The sequence below is a fragment of the Telmatherina bonti genome (genome assembly GCF_933228915.1).
Source record: "Telmatherina bonti genome assembly, chromosome: 8".
NCBI lineage: Eukaryota > Metazoa > Chordata > Actinopteri > Atheriniformes > Telmatherinidae > Telmatherina > Telmatherina bonti.
The window spans coordinates 12,503,213-12,525,750 of NC_136626.1; the positions used below are offsets into that span (position 1 = coordinate 12,503,213).

Here is a 22,538-nt window from a genome sequence, read left to right on the forward strand (position 1 = left end):
AGTTGAGCTACAAAAGGCTCTCTGTTCAACAAACAGCCAAAGATATGTTTGGCCAGAGTTCCTGCTGGTTGAATACATTTTACATATGACATAACATTGTTTCACATTTTCCACCCATGTGTTGGTTGTTTCAAGCCCCCAGACAAAAGCAACAACAAACATCACCCTGGTCAATTTTGTCCATTATTTCTACAACTTTTGCGGAAAGTTTTCCATTTATAGATCATATGTCAAGAGAAACATCTGAAGTAAGTTTTTAGGACAAAACAAAACTTTTCATTATCTGCTGATGTTACAGGATCGGAAATGTGGGGCTTGAAACTGTCTCTGCAAAAACTGTTTGTTTCTTTATCTTCTTAAAGTTATTTTGAGATGAAATTCAACAATATACTGACTGTATGTATGCAGTAATGTTGAAAATATAATCGGCTGCAGATGATTTTCCTGGAAGAACTCAAAGCTGAAGAATTTAAAGCTTGTTCCTCCCACAGGGTCCCAGATTATCTATGCTCTCCAGAGTCCTTGTCAGGGATCCTGCAAATCATGTCTGAAAGGGATTCTTCTCTTTTAGACCTGTATTAAACATGATTTTCAAACCTCAACCCTATTTTTCTACAATTTAATTATTATATTTAACACACAAGCTGAAGAGCTCAGTTGCTAACCTTCACACAGCTGATTTGATCAAAGCAGAACCAAATTGAGTTGGTCTGCATTTAGCTGGTTTAAAAAGTTTGTATAGATGTACTGAAAAACTTCTTTTTTTAAAAAATCAGTAAATAAAAAATGTGTGGATGCATTAAAAATAATTAAATATGTTAAAGACCATGTGTCACATTTTGAAAATAATAATGCCCATCACTTCTTCTGTGGCTCTCTGTTATAAAGGTCTGGCTCGCTGTAGGTCTTTAACAGTGTTCACTTCTCTCAGCTCATCCTTCTGTGGTCGCCCCCAGGGAGGAAAAGCTATCCTGGGTTTTGACGTCAGTCTTTATGGGTAAGTAAACAAAGTGTAATTGGGGGAAGAGTCTATGTATAAACAGAGCTGTTGTCACTGTCAGTAAGATGCAGATGAAGAGACAAACGTGGGCTTAGGTCAAATTTGGAGATCTGGAACACAAAACATTTACTTTTACATATAATTCCTTTTTCTTTGAAAACGTGATGAGAAAATGTTTTTCACATTTGGTCTCGCTGATATGTGATAATGTTTGTACAAACCTACTTTCTTGCCAGTGGTGAAGTGCCTTAAGATAACAACCCCTTGAACAATATAATCGACTTTTGGTTAAGTGGTCATTTTGCTGCATGGTAGCAGTGGCTGGTTCAAGCCTGAGCTGGGGGGACACTCTAATGGTGGTCTTTCTGTGTGGAGTTTGCATGTTCTCCCCGTGTATGTGTGGGTTCTTCCAGGAACTACAGCTTCCTCCCACCATCCAAAGACATTCATGTTAGGTGAATCTGTTCCTTTAATTGGTCCCGAGGAGTGAGTGTGTCTTGGCCCTGCAACCGACTGGCAACCTGTCCAGGGTGTACCCTGCCTGTCACCCAGTGATGGCTGGGATACGCTCCAGCTTCCCTGCAACTCTTCATTGGACTAAGGGGTTAAGAAAATGAATAAATGAATGAATGAATGAATGAATGAATGGTCATTTTAAAAGCTGTAAAAAGCTGAACTGATATTTCTGTTTTACACACACCACACAGATAAGTATGATTCGACGGTTTAGAAATGAGCATGTAATGAGTAAACAGTGACTGCAAGTTAATTTAATCCAAATGTAATTCAGTGTCTCCTTCTTTCTAAGTAGAAAACCTTCACTGCATCAGAGACAAAGCTTTCACACTCAATTATAAATGGATTTTAATTAAATTTTCCAGAAATCTGAAAACAGAAAACAAAACAAGTGATTTGATGTTGGGGGTGATCCAGATCCCCGCCTGGATCCAAGAATTTCTCAAAAGATTCTTTAAGATAATTTTTGCTTTTAGAACTTCTTGTTCAAAAATAATACCCACAGCAAATGGAAATATAAAAATGATAATAGCTTTGTGGATCTCTGAGTCTCTGAGTGCTCCTCGTTTTATTACTTGCTCTCTGGGAAAGCAGCCTCAAGACCAGCATGTTTTGTTTTCTTCCTCTAAAATCTCTCTTTCTCTCTCCCTCCCTTACTTAGCTTGGCGTGCAGCTGCCAGGTTTCAGTTGTCAGTCATCTACTCTAACTTCTGGCTGCAGGATTGTTGTCTGCATGTAGGTCTGGCTCTGGTCTGAATGTATTATTGGTCTATGAAGTCCTATTATCAGTGTTCTTTTTTAAAAAAAAGTTATATAAGTGTCTTATATCAGTCACGATAGGTCAGTCATGATTTTGGTTTTGATTTGCTTTTCTTTTGTTGCTAAGCATAACTGTGCCTTGCAGGATGTTTTGACTCCTGTACAGGCAATAAGAAATTAAAATCAAGATTCTATGAATGGTTCAAAATAAAGACAAAGGGAATCAGTCCCATCATTTTGTCCAAAAAGAGGAATCACATCTTGATCACAGCTTCTGTTTGTTTCTCAGCAGCAACGGACATCCTGCTTCAGACTCATTTTATTAGTCTCTAAAGCAAAAGTTCAAACCTGCCTTTGTGTGACTAAAATAAGTTTTCCAGTAACACGATGAAGAAACTGGAGCTGAAAACAATTGTATGTATGTACAAAACTGAAAAAGAAAAATGAAATAAAAGTAACTATTGATGTAAAACCTCTTTTTTATTTATATATGTAAAAAAAAACTTATCTGTAGAAGGTACAACCCATGAAAATATGGCAGGAAAATGAAACATTTGTTTAATATGAGGTCTTTATTTAGCCCTTCAATAAAAGGCCATTAAAGGGTATTTACAGTTTATAATCATGTGACTTGTCAAAATTACTGTCGTGTCATCTTCTGCTTCCTAAGGAGCAGCAGCCAAATATCAGGTTGTGTTCAACACGACTATTAGAGGTTTATACCATAAAATGATGCAAAAGGTCTCAGAAGCTGTGTGTATCAAATATGTCACAGTTATTCAGGTAAAGATTCTTACTCCCATACAACATAAATGGTCATATGAGTTTAAAATTGTTTGAGCCTAAATATGTGATATTTAGGCTGGAATATGTTCAAAGCATTACCACCCCCATCAAAAAAGCTCTTTATTTCCAAACAAAATATCTTTTTCCTTTTTTTTTTTTTTTTTTTTTAAAAGAACACATTTCCAAAAAAGTATTTTCTGGTCATTTAATCTAAATGAACAATCTGTTTTGTTTTTTTTCAATAAAAATATTTAATATTTATGAAAAATACACTTTTTCTTTCTGGAAATTCTGTTGTTTTTCAGAATTAGGGACTTTGTCCTGTTCAGAAGTTGCATCATGTGCTGTATCATATCTGAAGAAAGAAAATGTAACACTTGTGGTTTTTTTTAACCTCTATGATGAAGGGACCAGCATGCATATTTTACAATCTGCTGCGGGATTACGTTTGGGATTTTCATGTTTCACATGTTACTTCTACAAGGACAGGGACGTATTCTTCCAAATTTATGTTTCAGGTTGTTGTTGTTATTTTATTGTTTCCTAATTGTAATTTTAGCATCTCAAATGTGTTTTATGTACTTTAATAACACATTGAAACAAAGTTTTTTCACATTTCATTTTGCATCAACAATTCTGCCACTTTTCTGTTGAAGCTTTACCTCAGACCTTTACTTTGACTTGGAATTTAAACTTAGCTGATATTAATACACAAAATGTTAATCAAGAACTTCCTACTGTGTCCTGCTCTTTTCACATCTTTAATGTTAGTTTAGCTTTTATACTGCAACAGTTATGTAACTGCATTACCCTGAAGTACATCGAATCCATGAAGCCATTTTAACTGACCTTGATTTTTATGTCCTCTGTCTCAGTTGATTTCCACCTTGTGGGATGCATACAGGTTATAAACGTAGCTGAAAAAAGCAGTAAAGTGGACTGATGTATGAAATTTAAAGAGCCTGTAAACAGGGAAAAGACAAAATGGGTGATAAGGGATAGAGAAAGTAAAGGTTTGAAATGGTCCTTCTATCACTGTTAACGAACCAAAGTTAAATATTTCCTGACTTTTTCAGCATTTACAAGCCATACGCTCTGTTTTGAGTGGTGAGCTGAGAGCCTGTGAGCTGTAAACTGACTTTGGCTCTTGTTTGCTGTTTCACTAAGAGAATTTAGCAGGATAAAAGTGGTTCTTTGCTGTACGTTTTGTTCTGTAACCAACTACAGCGTATCAAAAGTCAAGACAAAGCTTTCCACATCCGTATGAACAAGTTTGTGATGTTTGATGACAGCAGGGTATAAATTAATAGTTGTCAACTTTTGCCTTTAGTTTTTCCACACAAAGCACGACCCATTCAGGATAGCAGAGGATTTCAAAAAGTTTTAAATTTCAAGTGGTCAAGTGATGTTTGTAGTTGGGTTTTTTATGAAATTTCCAAGAAATTGAGATTTTAGAGAACTACGTGATTGTGAGAACTATTATCTTATATTGAATTTACAAAACAAGTTACTGTAATTGTTGGTGTAGAATATTTGGGCACTGGCATTAGTACATTGCTTAATTATGATGTGATCCAATGTTTATTCTTTTTTTTTTTTTTTTTTACCAAGCCAATCAGTATGTTTTATTTTCAAATTAAATCTCTCTTAATAATTTTTGCACATCCTTCCTCCTCCTCATTCATTCATTCATTCATTATCCTAACCGCTTAATCCAATTCAGGGTCGTGGGGAAGCTGGAGCCTGTCCCAGCAGTCGTTGGGCGAAAGGCAGGGTACACTCTGGACAGCTCGCCAGTCCATCGGAGGGCCTTCCTCCTCCTCATTTGTACCTTTTCCAGCTGGTGAGGTGTCCAGTGTGGCACCAGCTCCCTCTGGAAATTCATTGGGCTACCTGGGTGCCACCTCAGGTGGTCACTACACTGTTGAACAAAGACTGAAAGTTCTTTCCAGACAAGCATAGATCATCAGTGTCAATAAACCAATGTGAGGCCAAATTGAAATTAATGTCGCAATAACTGAAAATATTGACATTTGATTGCATATTTCTACAAGTAAGTGTGTCCTTGTGCAAGTCCAACCACTGAGGTTATGTAAGACTTATGAGCTAATGTTAGCATCAACACGTAACAGTGCTAATCTAGTTATGTGGTAGCACTAGATTAGTGGGATAATGTGGGGAAACCATTTCATATTCAATTTTCAGTGACTGTATTAATGGATTATACATGAACTCATTCAAGACTTTCATATTTGTGTATTAGACATTTAAAAAAGTATTAATAAAGGCAACTTTTTGGCTCATCCATCAGATTTGCTACGTAACCTGGTAAGGCCCTGGTCTACCATTTGGCAGAGGTAAATTTGCACTGACTATGATAGGTTTCTTTGTTTTTTTTGTTTTTTTTTAAAAAGTGGAATTAAACCTGCCTGAGCCATCTGTACCAATGTTTTGGATACATAAAATCCAAACTAAGTGTTTGTTATAACACTGCTTAAAATTTTGTTCATTTTTTTCTTTACCATCTCAGTGTTATTATGTTGCTACTAACTTTCAGCCATTTATTCATAAACAATTATTCTGATATTTCTTGCCCAATAAATAAATAAATAAATAAATGAATAAATGAATAAATGAATAAATGAATAAATGAATAAATGAATAAAGAATGAAAGAAAGAAAGAAAGAAAAACACAAAGAGACATTTTTCTGTGACCTTTCTCTTAGTGTTAACTTTATCTGGTTATAGCAGCACCCTTGGTAAATCCATATGCTGCTATAGTGAAAGATCCAGTGGACTTCCTTTATCAAACCTATGGCTGTTAATTGTTTACGCTGGTGCATGCAAGACTTAAAATAAGAACTGGTGTAAATAACCAAACAATTGTTTCTTAGTGAGAGAAAAATATATATAGGACTGAAAATATTGTTGAAGCCCACAAAAAAAATTTACTTTTCAAATTCATTAAGTACTCAGTATAATGTGCTTGATTTAAGACAACACTGACATAACAAAAAACATGCACTACTCATCAGTACACAGCAAGTGATCTTATATAACTGTCTCTCCAGTTCTTAATATGTTTACCTGGGATTTACATAACTTCAGTCCAGATGGAAAACAAATGATGAGGTCAATAGCAAGACACAAAGGATGGTAATGACATGGCTGTCGTGCGATTTACTGAGTGCTTCTCATGAAAAACACAAACTAAGGATGAATTCCAGATGATCTGATTCATAGCAGAACAGTCCTTGGAGTCTTTGGCACGCAACATATGTGACATGAACTACATGCCTGCTCGTGGTTAAATAAGTGTTTAAAGGAAAATATGAGGCAAATGGAAAGCTGGTAAAATCATGCTTAAAATGAAACAAAAACAAGATTAAAGCATAAGAAGCTTGAAAATTTCAAGAACCATCAACCTGAACATTATTGCAGACAAAGCACAACCCTACCTGAGGCAGCACAATCCCTGAGAGCAGAAGTGTACACATTATTTTATCACACCACAAATACCACTCAGAAATGTATTGAGAAATAACCCTTCAAACTTTGAGACCTCATATAAGTCATTTTTTATGATGCATCAGAGTATGGTGGGCCCAAAAAAAACCCATTTTACAACACACAGGATCCAAATGATCTTCTATAATCCTGGTACCAGCCACAGCAGATGTTACAAGACTGTTCCCTAGTTTGTCCCTCTCATGGTTCTTTTTCAAACTTAGCCAGTCGATCACACTATAAAGTGGAACTATTATGTGCATTTCAGGCTAATTTATTTTTATTTCTGAGACCAGAAGGGCTGGGGTTGATCCAGTTATTGTCACAAATTGCTTTATTGCACTTCATCGGGAGCGCGCACCGCTCCTGCTTTCACCGTCATTGTAACATCTCATGAACAGAAGGATTAGGCAAAAATGAACTCAATAAAAAAAAAAAAAAGTACAATGTCAACACATAGCAAACAGCCCTACATGCTGGAACCTGAATCAGACCCTGAAAGCAAAGTGGAAAATAGCAACCCACAGCAACAAATGCAGCAGGATGTCTCTCTTTGGTAAACTCACCAGCCATCGTTGGAAATAACTTTATCCCACGTTTTCCACCCGCCTGATGTATTTGTACATGCCCTTGTTAACCAGTAGAAGGTAACCAATCACCGAACCTTATCCCCCGGGACGTCACAAGGATTTCCAAGTAGAAAAAAACTCTCTAAAATGACACGTTTTTTGTCGCCATGGAAACCGAACGGAGAGAGTGGTGGAACTCAAACTCAAACTCAAACATGCGTTTAGGTGATAAAAAACAGTGTCGTTCACATGTCTGATGAGGATTCAACACTGTAACACTGCAACACTGTAGAAAGCTCAGAAAACTCAAAATACCATAATAGCACCCCTTTAAGGTTTTAAGTTATCTCAAATCCTGTCTTACCCTCAACCTTTGACCCCCGCTGGTTCACCTATAAAAGCACAGAGGGAGCAGTCTCCTTATCACTGCAGTATGTTCTCTCACCTGAACTGCACCCACAAACCAGAATACTGTTTATGGACTTCAGTGCAGCATTCAGTTTGGTCATCCCCTCCAAACTCATGACCAAACTCACTGGTCTGGGCATCAGTGCTCCCATCTGAAACTGGCTACTGGATTTCCAGGGCTGTGGGACCACTCCATTCCTGTACTTCCTCTTCACTCATGACTGTAAACCTGTATATGACAGATCACCAAGGTAATCAGTCTCATCATCATCATCTACATTGATGAGTTAGCCAACAGGGAGGAGGTGAATGGTCTGGCTGAGTGGTGCAACAACAACAACACTCCTGAACACACCCAGAGAAGAAAATGTGACTCATCCAACCATCAACATCAACAGTGTAGCTGTGGAGTGTGTTTCCAGCTTAAAGTTCTTGGCGAATCACATCTCTCAAGACCTCTCCTGGACCATAAACTGTTCCAGCCTGGTCAGAAGGCTCACCAGCATCTGTTCTTTCTGAGGACCTTAATGGAAGAACCACCTGTCCTCAGATGTCCTGGTGAACTTCTACCACTGTACCATCGAGAGCATCCTTGTGACATGGTCTGAGAACAGCTTTGCTGCTGACCAGAACACACTTCAGAAGGTGTTAAAAACAGCCCAGTGCATCATCAGAGCTTCACTTGCTGCTATTGATGAAATTTACTGGTAGCGTTGCCTCAGGAAAGTGAACATCATCTGCAGGGACTACCTTCATCCTGTGCATATACTGTCTGCCCTCCTGCCCTCTGGTAGGCGCTACAGGAGCCTCTGATGAAGGACCACCAGGCTTTGAAACCATTTCTTCCCATCAGTAGTGTCCCTGATGAACCCTGCATTTACCTTACTGACCAAGCTGTCATTTTTTTTGGATTTGCTGCTGGTTTTAAATGTATGATAAGGGACCCATGTTGTCACACTGTCCCATTTTCATAGTACTTCTGCACTTTTTGCATATTTCCACCCGTACTTGGATGCTGACTGCGTTGTTTTGAATTTGCGTCGGACATACAATGATGATAAAGCAGAATTTGAATATGAATAAGGAAAGAAAACAAATGGGGTAGCTGGTTAATATGAAAACTCGCAAAATTTAGCTCAGCTTCTTCTGTAAATAGGCAAATGGAAAACAGCACTGAATTGCTCCTCATTAGTCAGTGCAATTTCTGATACTGAGATACTGATCGCTGATGTAGAACAGATTATTTGTTACCATAAACACAATGCTCGGGTTTAAATGCAGTTCTTTGCCACAGATGAGCAGATAATATCTGTTTCTTCCTAGCCTCAGGTCATGAACTGCTCCATAGTTGCAGCTGATTGGATAGTCACTTCTACTCATCCAACAATGTGTTTTTAAACGTGCTGCCAGCATGGCTTCAGGGATGGCAGAATTTATATGTTCACTGCACTCATACATTTTATAGAAACTTTAGCGTTGACTTTCATGGTCTCTAAACTATGAATCATGTTATGTTATGTTATGTTATGTTATGTTATGTTATGTTATGTTATGTTATGTTATGTTATGTTATGTTATGTTATGTTATGCTATGCTATGCTATGCTATGCTTTACTATGTTATGTTCTGTAATGTTATGCTATGCTATGCTATGCTATGCTATGTTATGTTATGTTATGTTATGTTATGTTATGTTATGTTGTGCTATGCTATGCTATGCTTTGTTATGTTGTGCTTGTGTTATGCTATGCTATGCTATGCTATGCTATGCTATGTTATGCTGTGCTATGCTATGTTATGTTATGTTATGCTATGCTATGCTATGCTATGCTATGCTATGCTATGCTATGCTATGTTATGTTATGTTATGTTATGCTATGCTATGCTATGCTTTGCTATGTTATGTTATGCTTTGCTATGCTATGCTATGTTATGTTATGTTATGCAATGCTATGCTATGCTATGTTATACTATGCTATGCTATGCCATGCTATGTTATGTTATGTTATGTTATGTTATGTTATGTTATGTTATGTTATGTTATGTTATGTTATGTTATGTTATAAGGGTTTAAGTGTGACATCACGCTCACTTGTGCTATTGATTTTTGTTGGCGCTTTCTCCCCTTCAGTCTCTTTATTCCCACCAAGGCTCAGTGCTGAAGGAGGAACAACAACAGGCTGTGATGTCACGACTGGAGGATTGTGGTGTTTTTGTTCGGCTCACCCCCCTGGAGAGGATATAGTGTCAAGGGTTTGCACAGAGGAGCAGGGTTGTTTTTGACAAACCATAGCAGCAGCCTCAGACATGTTACTTGTGCAGGAGGACGTCTGTATTTATTTACTAAAGTCTTGACTGTTTCAGAAAAGCTGAAAATGGAAATACATGATGAGGAATTACATTTTGGATAACAAGGATGTTACTGAAATAAATCATAATAATTCTCGTTCATGATTTCTGCATGGAAGACTTATAATAACTGGTAAAGATCTGCCATATTTCCACATACTTTCAGAACCCTACGACTGCTTTTGCCTTGGCTTTTATCATCTGATTCATGTGATTTTCTGCTCCTGACATGTGCTGTTGTGTGATTTATTTGACAAACACAGGTGTAGACTTTTTGAGAGTAGATGCAACTTTGTGGAATTATGACCTGTTTGCTAGCAATATACAGGGTCAGTGAGGACAGCCTCCCTCCTCTCTCACGATCACTGCTTGCTTCTCTCTTTTTAAAACTCCACCTCCTCTCACCCACAGCAAACTGCTACTTCAGAAGAAGTCCTGTTGGTCTTGTGTCAAAGGCCAACAAAACAGGCTCTTGTCTCAGATGGTGACAGGGCCAAACAGCTCCTCATCTTCATGTCTTACTTTTCATTCCTCCCTCACGCTCAAATCTCTTCTGCAGTTTGTTTTTCATTGAAAGGAAAGCTGAAACCTGGCTGGTTTGTTTTTTTTTTCCCTGCCTCTTGGCTTTGTGTGTGCTTTTAAAGCCCAGGTGGTGGCGAGCAGAGAAGGTAGCTTACAGAAAAACATGAGGTAGATCGCTGGATCATAAGGGAGGAGAAGATAAAGGATGACAGAGCTGAGTTTTGATACCTCTTTCATTTATGGATGTTTTCAACTTTCAGACTGGTTGTGCGCTGCCAGTGAAACTGTCAAAACCACATTCCTCTTTGCTCACTCCAGTTGTAGCCAGTACAAGTTTGTTTTCTTTCTGTTTTGTCTTAAATAACTTTTGTGTTTCCTTTTACATCATTTGTCAGTCTGTCCTACTTAGTTTTGTGTGAGGATAGTTTTGCAGAGCATTAGAGAATATTTACCTCTGTAAAAGAGTTTTATCTCCCTTAAAAAGAAAATTCTCAATTAGTTTTACATCAGCTAAGGTTGAAATATTATTATTATAACTGACTGATCTACTTATAATTCTCTCAAACTTTTGAGTAATTTAGTATATGAAACATCAATGGTGGGATATATATATCTACTGTTCAGCAAGGCATAAAAGTCACAAGTTCACAAACATGTTCAGAAACATGTTTTGCTCATTGAGTCCATAAAACACAGATATAATCATTCATGCTTCTCATAACTGAGTTTTGAGGTGCAACATTGTGCAACATCAGAGTGATATGTTATCAGTTTTGTTTGTGATGCACAACATGCACCTGTCATGTCTGATTCTGGGATTAAAACTCTGTTTTATGTATCTTTTCTTCAAATAAATGGTTAACTAATCATAAACGTCATTTTATATAAATTCGAGCGAACAGGCAGTTTTTTTCTTTTGTTTTGTTTTGGTTCCAGTTTCCATTTCTAAAAGCTATGTCAGCACTTTTAAAAGACACATGTTTTCTGTGTAAGAAGCATTTTTCCCAGCATCTGACATTACACAAACACAATGCTTTTCCAGTAACATTATGAATAACAAGCAGTGCAGACTAAATACTCTTTACGTCAATACAAGGGAAAAACAATTCTGACATAGCTTGTGTCAGATGTGCAGCACAGCCCGGGAGTTCCCAATATTTAAAGACACAGGATGATTGTAGTTCCCCTTTAACCAGAAGACAGATATTATTTTCATATAGTAAGTCTACTGCAAAGCTAGATGACAGTTTAGTGACTACAAAGCTGAATGCTGAATGCATAAATGACTATTACATATGCAAGAGAAAAAACAAAACAAAAGAATGAATGTACATGAAGGACAATAATAGGAAAATGGTCTTTCAGTTGTACTCTCTGAATTACCATCTGTCACAGCATGCCTGTGTCACTGACAGTCGGCTGGAAAAAAGAAAGTCAGTGGGGGTTCTTTTAGGGAAACAGATCTGGGAAAACAGATTCAACCCATAATATACCCCCTGACACCCATCAAAACCGGAGCCTCATGAGAAACCACATCGCCTCCTCCTCCTGCTCTCTGCGTCTGCAGCCAGCAGTCCAGCTGGAGAATCAGGAGGTCACTCAGCTGATCTAATCCCTTCCCGGGGTCACATAAACACACAGCACTGGGAAAATGACTTATTAAAGTTGCCATAAGTGCCAAGAAGATTATTATGAAGCTGAGTTTAACTTTGGTGTGAAGAATGCTTGTTTATCGTAGCTGGTAGCAGAGGAAGAATCAGCATGAACTGATGACAGAAACATTCACATAAAGTTTTTTTTATTTTTTTTATCAAAGACTATATTAACCTGCATAAAAAGATCAATTCTTTTTGGAGCTTTGTAAAACAAATTTCATTCATCCGCCTATTTTCTTCACTGTTTAGTCCAGTCAGGGGTCATGGGGAAGCTGGAGCCTGTCCCAGCAATCATTAGATGCGAGGCAAATAGGTACACCCTGGACAGAGTGTCAGTGGTACAGTTGAACAAACTGTTCAAATATAACTTTTATCTTATCTTTTGATCTGAGTTTGTCTTTATTGTTGCACTTCACTCACTTCAGGTTTCACTTTAACCACTTAAAGCTGCAGAATGAGACATGTCATGTTGACTTCTATACATTTAAACACTTATACAGTTCATATGTAAGTATTAAAAATACATACAATGCGGGCATGAATCTCTCTAAAAGTGCTGTTAGTGATCATGTAAAATGTTCTGTTCACACACCAGAGGACAGAACAGTCATGCACTGGTGTTGGTGAGGTAGTGAAAATGCGGTAAAACAGAGAGAAAGAACTGAAGGAATGAAACAAAAAAACATGGATGAATGGATGAATGAAGTGTGAAAACAAAGTAAGAGTGAATCAACAGAAATAGTGAAATTTTATGTTTTCTTTTTAACATGTGTTGGTGTGCATCCTATAAAAAAACGTCACTTTTAGAAAAAATGGCGATTTTTAGGTAAAGCCATCCAGGCGTGTGGTTGGAGTGTGATCAGGACTCACTGTACCTGAAACCAGTGAAGCACAACAATACCCTGATACAGAAAGCTTATTGTGTCATATCTGATCTGAAAACAAGCAGCCAAGAGGACAGACTAGCTGATGGCAGGATGGAAGAATGAAGGCAAACTAACAAACTTTGTGAACTGTAGGAAGAACACACTGTCCCTGGTTGTCTGCTTTTGACAGGTGGAATGAAAATCTTGTAAATGCTGCATGTTCAACTACTAGTGCAGCAATGCATAAATTAAAGGAGAACACGTGAGAAATGATCATGATCAACATTGTGTGGCAAGCATCTTGTTGAAGTCTTGGCTTTTATCTTCAATATATTCACTTCAATTCAGTTCAGTAAAGTCTTGATCAGTGTGACATTTAACAAGGAAAAACAGGTTAAAAACCTACACACCTGATAGGCTTAGAATCACATCTTTCCATCTGTGGCTAATTATTGTTCTTACAGTAAGTCTTTATCTACTTTTAACCTTTGAAATCTCAGTATTGATTTAATGATCTATGTTTAAAATTCAACTTCAAATACAAAATATACTTGACATTATGTCCATGTTTGGAAGTACGTTGGAATGTAATGCTTAAAAAATTGATTACAAGTGCAGACCAAGAGGTTTCCAAGCATATTTCTGCTTTTTTGTTGTCTGCTTGTGTTTAGATTGTAAGGTGCCATTGATGTGATTTATTGACGATGTTAAAAATATATTCAAATTTACATTTATTTTCATGACTGAGTTATTTAACTGCTCCGATGTGTTTATTATTGACGATTAAGACATTAATTGAGTCAAAAATAGGTCTACAACACAACACATAATCCACAATATATTTCTTTGACTATTTTGTCTGCACTCTTCATCAGATGCGTCATGTGACCACTGTGATGTGTCGTTCATCAGCTGTCATTCATGCCAAATTCGCCAGGTGAGGCAAACTGTGGCCTGATGCTAAAGTTGTTGAAGAAGAAACTTAGCAGTACAAAAGTTGACTTCTGGAGGAAATCAGAATAATAATTAGAAAAGAGGTCAAGAACACTATCAACAGAGACAAGGAAGCTTTTATTTTCATACAGGTGATCATCATCATGAGGCAAACGTTGCAGATCTGTCTGGTCCATCAGGTCAGCCACGCCATGGAAGGAGGGGCTTTGTAGAGTCCTCCTCAGTTTGGCTCTGTGTAGTTTATAATTCACCTTTTAAGGAATACACATGTAAAAGAGCACAAAAAAAACACCAATAGAGATGCTCACAAATCCCTCTGCACATCATGCAAGTACACTCTGGTATTCATGCTTCTGTACATTCAGATATACTTTTACATGCACACAACAAATGAACGCGGACAATGTTGCGCAATCCAACACAAAATGAACAACATGATTTACAGCTTGTTGATACACAAGAACACAACAGGCAGAGTGACATCTGTGTTGTGACTGTCAAGCTTGAGGCATGCATACAAACAAACACATGCACACCGAGTTCCTCTGCGCAACCACAGCTCAGGCTGCAGACATTTAAACGTAATAACATATGGAGGATGTGGGTGCAGCAGCACACGTGCTCAATGTTTCTTTCTTTTGTGTAGGCGTCCTGCTTGCAAGTTTTTACATGTCAGGTCTGCTATCTTTCTGTTTTCCTTTGTGGAAACAGTTATGTTTGCATGTAAAAAACAGAAAACTTTCCAGTTAAAATGCACTTACGTGATAAAAATAGAGATATTAAATAGCTGCATTAGTAAACAGAATGTCTAAACTAAGTCAAGTTAATAATAAAATAAAAAAGTGTACTTTATGTTATGTGTGGCATGTGCTGAATTTCACAAATCTGAACTTCTCATTAAAACTTAAAACAAGAAAAACAGGAGTCTTAAACATAACAGTTTCCTGCAGCAGTGAGCAACAAAAACAGCTCTGACCTTTGGCCCTTTTACTGCAAGCAGTCCACAGTTCTTATGATCAAGACTTCTGCACTGTTTTTACTTATGATATAGTAATAAACTACACAAAGTTTGGAAGAAGCTTGAATGGACAAAAGAGTATTTCATTTAAGTCATGGTATTCTGACAATGTTGCATTTCACATTAGTAAAAATCATTAATAGACAAGTTAATATAAAGACAACTTTTTCACAAATGACAAGCATTTCTGTGAAATTATTATTTCACTTTTGTTTTTCCTCAAAACTTAATTATTTGCAATAGTTCGTATCACCTAAGCATCGTTGCTCACTGTAATGCACATAAAAATGTTTATTGAACATTGTCTTACAATTAATATTCACCACAAAATCCACAAAAAGATTTCTTTAATCTTTTTTATGGCAATCATACAGCTGATATTGTATTTTCCTCGGAGTTCCCCATCTCATGCTGTAACTAAAACGTGACTGCTGTTTTCGCAAGGCTGACAAACTAAACACCGAGTTTGAGGAGAAGATTGCAAAGCTCTGGACAAACTTGCTTTCAGCATCAGCCTCGGCAACAAAGGGGAAGTGAAACTCAAAACTGTGTGGGTGTGCGTGTCTGTTTGTGTGCATCTGATGGCAGACAGCTAGGAACTTTTGGCCACACCCACATTACACTTTCCCATTGGCTGTGCTGTTGTCAAGGGCATTTAAAAAGAAAACTGCCTGCTAAGCCAATCAGAACAAAGGTAGAATTTCCCCTAACATGCCAGTCTTATCTGTGGTGACATCACATGGCCCTTTAAACAGTAGACGGCAAAACAAGTTTAAATGGCTTGATGACACATAACACACCTACAAAAGAAAAAAAAGCAGAAAAACTTGTTGTGCGTTCACAGGTGGCCTACTTAGAGTTTATTTAGTGTATTTGACCACAACATATGAATTATGAAAAGGAACTTTGTCTGCGGGTCATTTATTTACACTCATTAATGTGCCTGTAAAATAAAAAAGCTGCTGTGTAGCTGTCTCTGTGTTTTGCCTTTGGTTGTACAAAAGATATAAACATTTTCAGATGTGGTAATGTCTCTCTATCCTAAAATGAAGTTCTCATGTCATTGCTGACACTGCATTTCTTAGGGATCATTTGAGGTTGAATACAAGTGCTCATGAGAATGGCTAAACACAGAAATGTATTTTAAATGTGCAAAATAAACAAAGGATAAAGACAAGAACATGCTATCTCTATCAAAAGGAAAACAGCTGAGGTGCAAAATAAAGAAGATTTTCTTAAACACTGTACGTAGATCAAACTATAAATAAACCATGGTTTGCAGCCTGATTCATACCAGTGCTTTATAAAAGGTCTATCTGGGGCAGGGAATCCAGGTGAGGGGGTAGAAGGGTTGGAATAGCCTTGCAGAGGGAAAGGTCTGAGATGATGTCCAGCCACTGGGTGACAGGTTGTAGCACAATGGGCAGGGACTTCTTTTCTAAATGGTTGAACTGACCGTGCAAACTCATAATAGTCATTGTGCTGCTTTTTATGTACAATATAAGTCTGCATTGAGTCCCTGTTTGTTTTCTTTTCTTTCCAGAGAATATCTGATATGTCAGTTCTTATATTATGATAAACAGTTGCAGCACCTGCTGATATCTTTTCAAAGCTCTTCGGTGTGAAATACCAAAACATTAGATTTTTTCCAAATTTCTCCTGTCTGGGCATTTTAAACATACATTTTTTTCTTCACAGTCTATTTACCAACGCATTTATGTTTTAGTTGCAGTCATTTGGAGTTGACTACATTTCCTAGTTGTTCATAAGACTCTGGGGCAACATTTCATATGGTTCACAAAATAAACAGCATCAGATTAGTGCACACCTTTCAGACCTCAAGACAATGCAAATGAAATAAAACTAGATAAAAGATACTTTGGTCATTTTTGAAGGGAAATTATGAATTACGTTGATCTTAAAGAATGATTTTGTCGCAACTGAGTGTAAACTTCATGTTCATGCTATCAACAGACCTCCTGCCTGTTGGCTGCTGTCGGCACACACATTTACACGCCAGTACACACGCAAAGCTCTGGTGATACAAGCTGCACATGAGTAGGGTGAGAATAGTGTTTCCTGTGTTCTTCGGCGCTGAGCATGTGACTCTTTAGGAAGCGCTCCCCCACCCTGCTGATATACTGTATTTAGACTTCTGTACATTACATGCTGACGTTCACCCCCTTGTTTTTTCCGCTACTTCCTACCTGACCTACGAAGTATTTGACTCAATATATGCTGTCAGTCTGCTATGTGAATGTATGCTTAAGTGAGTTTGATGTTTTTCACACAAAAAAGTTTTTGATGTGAGATAAAAACAGAAGCCGAGATGATGTCAACACTGAGCATTTTTATATGCTAAGCAGCCATTTGCTTGCATTTCTGTCATGCATAACTCTTGTATAGTATAAATGACTAAAAAGCTATCATTCTAAGAACTGAATTTTTGCTCATTGACATAAATTTGAGAATCCATTTAAAACCAGATGGACACGGAAACTATTTGTAACAGAAACTTATTGATATCATGACAGTTTCTTCCACTTCAGCCCCACATCACTCCTACTCCTACAGCTTGTTTTACAAAAAAAAACACACTGCAACATCATTTGTTTTTTTTCATAGATATTGTCAAATGTCAGACTGTGTCTGAAATATGTTTTAAAATGTTTATCCAAATAATCAAGGCAGAGGTAAACCAGGTTGTCTAAGGTGAAATTATTCTTCCATTTTTTATCAGTTAAAGGGATGACTTTGTGTATTCAAGTAAAATAAAGATGTCTGACTAAATTTGTGAAACTCTAATGTGTACTCTGCAATGATACCATGATAATTTGCCTGTAAAATAATTGATGAATTGATATTAGCCATGTTTATATCCAGGCTTTTATCTTTCTAATTGAAATAATATTGATTAAATATCTCAGATCAACTGTTTACATGTGACCAACACCTGGTTGACATACGCAGAGCTATAAAACATAACATTATTTATCGTGGTAGTCTATCTATTTAGCATGCTAGTTACTTTGTTGTTTTCAAACTTTTATTAAAGCAACAAGGTGACGCTGCAATTTTATTGGAGATAATGAATAGAAGGTATACTAAAACAAAAATTAAACTTTTGTTTAAAGAAAAAGGTCTCCGACAGAGACCAGTTCAAGGTGCTATGTTTAGATGTCAGTGGGTAAGCATCACTGCGCACATCAAGACAGCGCATGCACAGACAGAGGGCTGCCTGATAACGTTGTGTTTCACCATGTACGTGACACAACTTGGCTTTTAATCAGTTTGGGTAACAGAATATCCCATCCCAATGAAACTGAATGAAACTGCATTTGTTTTAGACTAGTTTACTCTGAATGAGGGATTTATGGACGATTTTTATTCAGGCTTCTGAACCGATTCCATTTGGAAAATAAGGCGACATGTAAACTTGGCTACTTGAATATTTATTGTTTCTACAGTGTTTACAAGACAAACAGAAACACGTATGCTTTATACCCAGAAAAAGCATATAGGGGATTTTCTTTAACTATAGGAAAACTGTGTCAACTTTAAACTTGGTGAAGATTTTTTTTAAATGCAGGTTCTTTGTCGTTAGTACAGAAATATTTTATACAATAAAGAAAGAGATTTACGTATCTGGTTCTCTCTGCAGGTTTTTTTTTTGCCACAGGAATACAACTCCTATTTGAGCAGTCCAAGACTTCAGGTTTCACTAAATCCACAGCTTTTTGTGTGATCTGCAACAAATGGTCAATTCTCTGCCAAGAGAAGAGCAGATGTGCACCTTTTGATTTCTATTCTATTCTATTCTATTCTATTCTATTCTATTCTATTCTATTCTACAGTCATTTAGCAGATGCTTTTATCCAATGCGACTTACATACATACTCATACCCCAGTAGGAACATCATGGGAGGCAACTGAGGGTTCAGTGGTTGAGCAGACAGATTTGAGTCAAAATCCAAAACAATCTTGAACAAACATAATGCAGGAGGTCATCTGGCTACGCATGACCTGCATGCAACTTGCAAATGTTTACAAATACACAAAAAACACAGCTTTTAAATAGGAGAGAGTTTCTACAGAAAATATAAGTAGTGGAGAAAATTTTACATTTAACAACATCCGTGCCAGTGTGAAGCACTCTGTCAGGTTTTCCTCTTAAATGTCAGAAAAGGAGTCAAGCAAAATAAAAAAAAAAAAAAAAGAAATGTCCTTGAGTGGGACTTTAATGGGAAGTTGGCTCCCAAAATACCTCCCAGCTCCTTAACAACAGGAAGAGGGCTTATAAGCTTGAAGCACTGACTGAACTTCCAGTTTTCTCCCACAGAAACAGATTCTCACGCTAAAACGTTTTATCTGATCATTAAAAGATGCCTGCACATTGCACTGCCTTGCTTAGAAAAGTCTGTGTTTAAAGGTTGCAGAGTCCATCTTCTTCTTAGTCTAGAAACTGAGAAACAACCCAATTTCAAGAGGAACGGTCACCAAGACTTTTAATCCCATTTTCTGTCTTTGTATATATGCAGCTCAAAACAGTGTAAGCTCAGAGTGTGTTTGGGGAACATGGGAGAAAAACAGGTTGTCATTCAACTTTGAAAATTAGTATTATTTCTGACTGACTTTACTACAGGATGGAATAATTTTCCTTACAATGAATTCAGATTAATATAGATGTCATAATAAAATTTGGATCCAGGACAGACATTTGAATATAATTTGCCACCTATCTAAATACATTAGGATGCTTTGTGTGGATGAGAGAAGGTTTTTTTTGTTTGTTTGTTTGTTTTAAAAGCAGCACATTTTCTATTTACAAATTAAAAACAAATTTCCCACCTTTAAACCTTGCAGGTTCTTTAAAAAAAAAGAAGAATGCCCTACAGTCTAGTTTTGAGAAAGAAAATGATGTTAAGATTCAGGTTAAGATAGGCTATCCTCGAAAGCTAGTCCTCGTAAGTAGCCTAGACCTAAATAGTGTGTGTGTGATCGCACACATGAGCGGAAGAAGGCAGTGGAGGGGTGGGGGTAGACGGGGTGATGTAGCTTCTAGCACTGGCTCATGCCGGTTTGCACTGCTTCTTTCTGGCGCACCACGGCGAGGTTGAGAGGTTAGTCGAAAGGCGGGTGGATTTGGGGAGGAGGGGGCAGTTAGCGCCTCAATTGCCCTTTGCAGCTCTGAGGATCTTGGCAGGGGTCCCTGCTGACAAGTGAGGCACTTATCTACATGTAGAGAAAGCATGCAGCAGCCATCAGCCTGACCTCTGTGTAGAAAAAAGGATGAAGGTGCCTGCCTCACATCATATTGTGAACACATCCATGCAAATATGGGGCAGATACATACAGAAGCACCTACCATGTATGAAAACATGCACATATGCTGCGTAACTGTCATTCTTCATAGTCTTTTTAACGTATTTATTAATTAACTAATTTATTGACATTTGAATGAGATTAAAACTTGACAGAGGAAAGAAATGTGAGTGTTGAGTGATTAGCTGAGATCAGTAACATGCAGATTTGGCTGAAGCTGTAGATAAAAGAAATCTGTTGCCATCATAGCAGCATGATCGGCAGTCACAGAAATGATCATCACCAGATTTGTGGCACCACTTTATAGAAAACGTACCTAGCCAAATCATCAAAATTTCCATCAGTAGATTAATAAAAACAATAGATTATTTATAGATGGCTTCCAAGGAAATCATGCAGAGGCAACATAAGCTATCTTTATGTTTCACAAGGGCATTTGCACTTGCGATGTGTTGAAATATCTGAGAGGAGGGTCAGTTGCACAGCTGTTAAACTTGAACACCACCATAAGCAACAGCATTTACTGCTGGGGCTCGCACTCAGGCCAAACAACATACTTGGCTGCTTTTGCTCACATTGTTTTAGGACTACTGTACAATCTCGTGCAGCCACTGATAAGCCACAACATTAAAATCAGCTGCTTACTTAGGTCCTCATTGCCCTCCTGCCCCTGGGAAATCCATTGTTATGGGCGAGGTGTGCTTCAGTTCATGTCAAAGTAACCTGATTGCCAGAAGCATTGATTTCCCAGCAGTTAATTGTACTCAAACGGAGTAGTCAGTGTAGTTTGTTTAACCTAACAATGGATTTCACGTTGAGGTTGATTAGCATTACCAGATTCTTTCCTTTCATTAAGCCTTTTTCTCACTTAGCGGTCAACTGAAATTATGTCACAGACATAATTTATTACGGTATCTTTAATATTGTAGAAAGTTAAGTCCCTTTCTTTCTAAATCTCTCTTTAGGTCTTATTACTGTTCACTTGGTTGCTGTCTTGACTAAACAGAAGATTTTCAGTCATTACTGACTGTCAGTATGTCTGTCTACATGTCTAAGATGTACAAGTGTCGCAATCCATGGCTGTAAGTTTTAAAATAGTGACGCGTCCCTCGGCTGTTACCTTCTGTACAGTAGTGCTCAAGTGACATTTACTTAGCGACATGTTACAGTAAATTGTTCTAGCTGTATGCTTATAATGTCTAAGCATCTGTGAATCAGAGCACAGTAGAAAAGTAAAGAACTGCAAGCAGGAGAGAAGCAGAGAGCTGCAACAAAAATGTAGTGGAGTACAAGTCTGAAACAGACTTATAATACTTATAATGCCCAATTCCCTTATGTGTCTTCATGGTCAAGTTTGAACACAACATAGGAACATATATGAAGACAAAAGGTGTTGACATGGTGACAAATTGAAACTAATTTGTCTCTATGCAACAAGTTAGGGTAGTAAATTATGCATAGCATCACTCCGCAGCAATTACATTGTTCACAATTGTTTTATAGTAAAGGTTCAAGTTTGTTGATGTGGTTTAAAATGAATATCAGGCTCTTGGTACTTAAACTATATTCAGTCTCAGCAGAACATCTTTTGTACATATATTTATTTAGCAATTAAGAGAACTTTTAGAAAACAGAAATGCACGTAATGCCTGAGATCTAAAATATGTAATAAAAAGACACTTTTAATGTTAACATGTTAATATTGAAATTTATAATGAAGAAAATGGCACCTCCACAATAATACATAAAATGCAGCTGGAACGTTATGTAATGGGAAAACTAAATGGTATCGCCTTTGTCCAGGTAGAAGTGAGTTTTAGTTGTCTCTTATGGAGAAATCCATCTTTAAGTGTCCTTATTTGGATTATAATGCATTTTTATTCAGTCTGTGTTGTGGTAAGGTTCATATTGAAAATTAAAATTTGAATGTTTACACATAATTTCATTCATATTCAGGTTAACATTAACTGGTTTCCCTCATTGTACCTTAAGAGTTACTCTACTGTGATCATTTTATAGTCAACTTGAGGTTTTGCACAAGCAGTGTTCACAAACCTGACCTCAAGAACATTGTAGCCTAAGTTTACTTATGGTCAGCTCCGTGTACAACAATTAAACCCAACCACATACAAACTAAAGTTGTATCACCATAAACAGACAAAACCTGAGGAACTTGGCAAGCTCGAGTAGCTTTAGCACTCCAGCCTTCAATCAGACCTGCTGTGGAGAAAAAGGCTGTAGGATATTCAACCAAAGAAGAAAAATGGATTCATGATAGTACAAAGCTTTAAAATTTGGTCAATTTT

The 22,538-nt window shown here is 37.3% G+C and overlaps 1 protein-coding gene across 1 annotated transcript in view; it reads left to right on the forward strand.

Moving 5' to 3' along the window:
- Window positions 1–851: 851 nt before the first annotated feature.
- Window positions 852–22,538, forward strand: part of ifi44g (interferon induced protein 44g) — a gene marked incomplete at both ends in the record, with an annotated part of 41,212 nt that continues 19,525 nt past the window's right edge. Inside the window, one exon of the mRNA XM_079245573.1 lies at window positions 852–997. Within this exon, the coding sequence (XP_079101699.1) occupies window positions 852–997 (146 nt within the window). The remainder of the gene's footprint in view (window positions 998–22,538) is intronic.